At 40.3% G+C, this 4,054-nt stretch overlaps 1 protein-coding gene across 1 annotated transcript in view; it reads left to right on the top strand.

The window, feature by feature from the left end:
* The window catches only part of lama2 (laminin, alpha 2), a 228,005-nt gene that overhangs the window by 158,616 nt on the left and 65,335 nt on the right, over positions 1 to 4,054 (top strand). Inside the window, exons 29-33 of the mRNA XM_013910321.1 lie at positions 773 to 949; positions 1,253 to 1,438; positions 1,677 to 1,795; positions 2,020 to 2,137; positions 3,812 to 3,964. Coding sequence (XP_013765775.1) covers positions 773 to 949; positions 1,253 to 1,438; positions 1,677 to 1,795; positions 2,020 to 2,137; positions 3,812 to 3,964 — 753 coding nt within the window. The remainder of the gene's footprint in view (positions 1 to 772; positions 950 to 1,252; positions 1,439 to 1,676; positions 1,796 to 2,019; positions 2,138 to 3,811; positions 3,965 to 4,054) is intronic.

The following is a 4,054-nucleotide window of genomic DNA, read 5'->3' on the forward strand; positions in this document are numbered from 1 at the left end:
AAGTGTACCTCTGGTGCAAATTACTGACCTCTGTCATCATTTTAAGTGGGGGAACTTGCACAATCGGTGGCTGACTAAATACTTTTTTGCCCCACTGTAGGTTCAGAGCGGGAGTAAAGGTTATTGTTATATCACAGATAAGTCTTCACCTACCTCAAAGGACGAGAAGTACGCCAAGATCTATTCAATCTCATTTGAAGGATTCTCTAAAAAACTCCCATCATGTTTCAATCAAGTGTGTGTGCAGGAAGTGCCTCCGTTCTGACCGTTTTGGAGGCCCAATTACAAGACGGCAAACAGAAAGAAAAATAAGAGAAGCTGAAATTTTGTCTGGGCATCTCAGACAAAAGCCATTTGAAATGGCAAAAAGATCAAAAGATGGTGATGAAAGAGCTTTGCTTGAGTCAGCATCGTCAGGAGGTGAAGAAAGTATGTGGATAAACAGGACAAGAAACACCACTCTGTCCAGTTATTGTTACACATTCTGTTCACTCGTATACTAGAGGCTACGCAATGAACACAGACTCCTTCACTGCTCGTTAGAAAGTTTTTAGCATGTTCACATTCTTTAGGCTTATGCCATTGAAAGTAACTGTTGTACATATTCTAAGTATTTGTATTATGCTATTTAATTTTCTAATAAACAGTACAATCAGGTACCCTAACAGTATGAACAGAAAACAGGATTATTCTCTTAAACTATATCTTTTGGCGTCATTCTGCTGGGTTCCACAGGCCACTGCATTAATATTGTCATGGTTGTGTATCCCAGTTAACACTGAAGCCGGAGCAGACGGTGCTCCCCTTGGTGGATAAATCCAACGCCGTGGAGACGAGAACAGGAGTTAGCTTCCAACATCCTGAGATCATCGTTCATGCAGAACTTATCACCTCAACTCTGTCTGAACCATACTACTGGAAACTGCCTGAGCAGTTCAAAGGCTCTATGGTAGGAAATATCACAATGGGGGTTTTTTTATTGTTTGTATCATCTTGGATTTTACTTTGGTATTTACAAGATAGTGTGTGTATAGTGATAGACGCTAACAAACATCATGTCTTTCCAAATATAATTGCAAAACTCATGTCACACCTGCCGTTCATTATACATTCATATATTGCGTACAGATCCGTTGTTTTGCATGCATGTAAGACAAAACGGCAAGGTATTCATAGAGAATCTCAAAAATAATGCTCAAAAATCCAATAAGTACAATGTTGGTGATTGTTTTGTGTCATTGTTTCTCTTAAGATCACAGCATATGGGGGGCAGCTGAAATATGCTGTGTACTATGAGGCCAGAGAAGAAACCGGTCCTTCCTCCTATGAGCCTCAGGTCATTATTAAAGGTGGTCCTAACCACAACATGGTGATGACACGCCACATAACAGGACTCCAGATTGGTCAGCTCACCCGCCATGAGATTGACATGACAGAGGTACAGTAATGGTTTAGAGGTGATAAGGAAATTCATAGTAGTAGTAGCAGCAGTAGAAGTAAATACTGTAGGAGTAATTTAAAATTAATTGTTTATTTTACTCCATGCAAACAGGGTTTCTTAAACTGAGTGCAGTGATGATGTTGATTGTTCATCGTGTGTGTGTGTGTGTGTGTGTGTGTGTGTGTGTGTGTGTGTGTGTGTGTGTGTGTGTGTGTGTGTGTGTGCGCGCGTGCAGCATGACTGGAAATTTGCAGATGGTCGGACTATGACTCGACAGGACTTTATGGACATTTTGTTCTACGTGGACTACATCCTAATTAAGGCATCACACGGCAACTTGATGAGACAAAGCCGGTAAAACACACACACACACACACACACACACACACACACACACAGAACAACTTAATCCTCCATCTCCACACATTGGGACAATGGCTAAATAAACATTACTTTTGTAAAAGTTTTCAGGTGCAATAATGCAATTTTTTAAAATCTATTTTTTTACTTTACTTTTTTAGAGTTTTGTTCATTAAACTAATAAAATCAAAGATTCTTGATTTTTTTTTTTTCCCCAGTATTTCAGAGGTCAGTCTGACAGTGGCCGAGGAGGGCATACCAACCAAAGAAAGCGAGAATGCCCACCAGATAGAGAAGTGCGATTGTCCAATTGGATACTCTGGACTTTCCTGTGAGGTGGGGACACAATTAAATACCTGCATGCATTCACACATGACACCACACATCTGAAGACCAAATATCTGCAAAGGTCTTGTAAAAGAAGCTCAGTAAATATATACAGCTTACAGATGGTGGGTATAGTGCTCCATAGTATTTGCAAGTAACTGTTTTTTTTTTAATTAATCATTTAAAATTTAAAAACAGGTGAAACTTGGAGACTATCTCATATAGAAAAGATTCGAGGACATCTCTCTAAAATGAGGCAGCATTTTAGAGAGATGCAAAGTATCTGAACAAACCAAAAGACTTATTGAGCAATGTCCTTTGGACAGATGAGCGGAGATATTAGATTGTTCTTTTTTTTTTTGCTTCTGCCTGGGGATGCCACATTTTTTAGCTGGGTCCTGTAACCCAATGTGAGTTGTGTGTTGAAATTAATTGAGTGCAGCTGAGAAAAAGGATGCAACATTAAAACGAATGAAAAAAGACAAAAAAAAAAGTACGATAGTGTGAGATTCTTACAAAAAAAATCACAAGAAAAACTATTTAAATTAATAAAAGTTCAACATTAATCACAGAGTGAGCTGAACTGGCTGCTTCCTTCAGAGCTCGGAAGAATTTTTTTTTCCTGCTTCTCTCACAATGAGAAAGAATGAGGGGAAAATGGGCGCACAGACATGGCTTTCAGTACTATCTCAAAAGTTTCTAATTTACATTTAGCTCAGCATTTTAAGCCTGTCGGTGCCTTTCAGACCCTCCTGTTTTTCTATTCTGTTTTTTATTCTTTCACTTTGGTTAGTCAGGATTAAGCCTCACTGAGCATCTCCTCCACTCAGTTGCGATTTTGTCCAACCAAATGACTTTCAGCTGCATCCAGCTCCTTTGCTTAAGCCGCAGAAATCTTATAGCTGTGACTCAATCTTTAGTCTAATGAGGATTTTGAAGACACAGCTTATGATACACTGACACGACAGTTCTGGCTAATTCTGCTAGGCAGCAGTGCCCGAAAGTCGTTTAGGCATTATTGTGTTAATCTTAAAGGTATACAAGGTCTTCTGGCAAACTTTTAACTGTGTTCTTCAACTTCTGTTTCACTTTGTTGGATTTTATTAGTTGTTCAGAGCACATATTTTCTGGAAAAAAATAACTTAAAAGCTACAGATACTATTAAAAATGGCATCTAAACTTAAAATGTTCAGGTTGTTGAGGGCTTAGCTGACAGATGGCCATTTCTATTTGTAGCTGCCGACGTTGTTAATAAAGTATTTTTAAACAGGCGTTTAGTGCTAGCACAGGGAACAGATGGCTCTTTAAATGGACTCCATTAATTATTACTGAGCAGGAGAGAGAGGAAGAGAGAGTTACCTTGCATGTGTGTGTCTGTATGTGTGTGTATGAATGGATGCAGTTTTGTGTGTGTGTGTGCATTTGGCAGGTACATGAGGGTGTGTGCCTGTGTTCAAAAGTTACTGAAGGGAGACACCTTTGTGTGTGCGGAAAAAAAAGAGAGCGGTCAACAACTGCCCAGAGAAGTAATGATTGGGGATTATTATGTGAGTGTGTTCCAGTGCCAGGCACAGTTTGATGTTACCGTGGGAACGCACACTTCATCAAACCTGTAAAAGTCTACTTCTATTTTTAATCTTTGTCTCTGATCTAAATCTTTGCTCCCATTATCTCTCCGTGCAGGAGTGTGCTGCAGGATTCTACCGTCTTCGCAGTGGTTTCCTGGCATCTGCTCCAGCGTCCAGCGTGCCCACGGCTACAGGCATGGGCAGCTGTGTTCAGTGTCAGTGCAGTGGGCACTCCTCCTCTTGTGACCCTGAGACATCCATATGCCAGGTAACTGTGTGTGTGTGTGTGTGTGTGTGTGTGTGTGTGTGTGTGTGTGTGTGTGCATTCTACCGCTGGAGACCATCCTAGAGCCATATG

This window comes from Pundamilia nyererei, unplaced genomic scaffold (genome assembly GCF_000239375.1).
Source record: "Pundamilia nyererei isolate P.nyererei 1_Seehausen unplaced genomic scaffold, PunNye1.0 scaffold00041, whole genome shotgun sequence".
Taxonomy (NCBI): Eukaryota; Metazoa; Chordata; class Actinopteri; order Cichliformes; family Cichlidae; genus Pundamilia; species Pundamilia nyererei.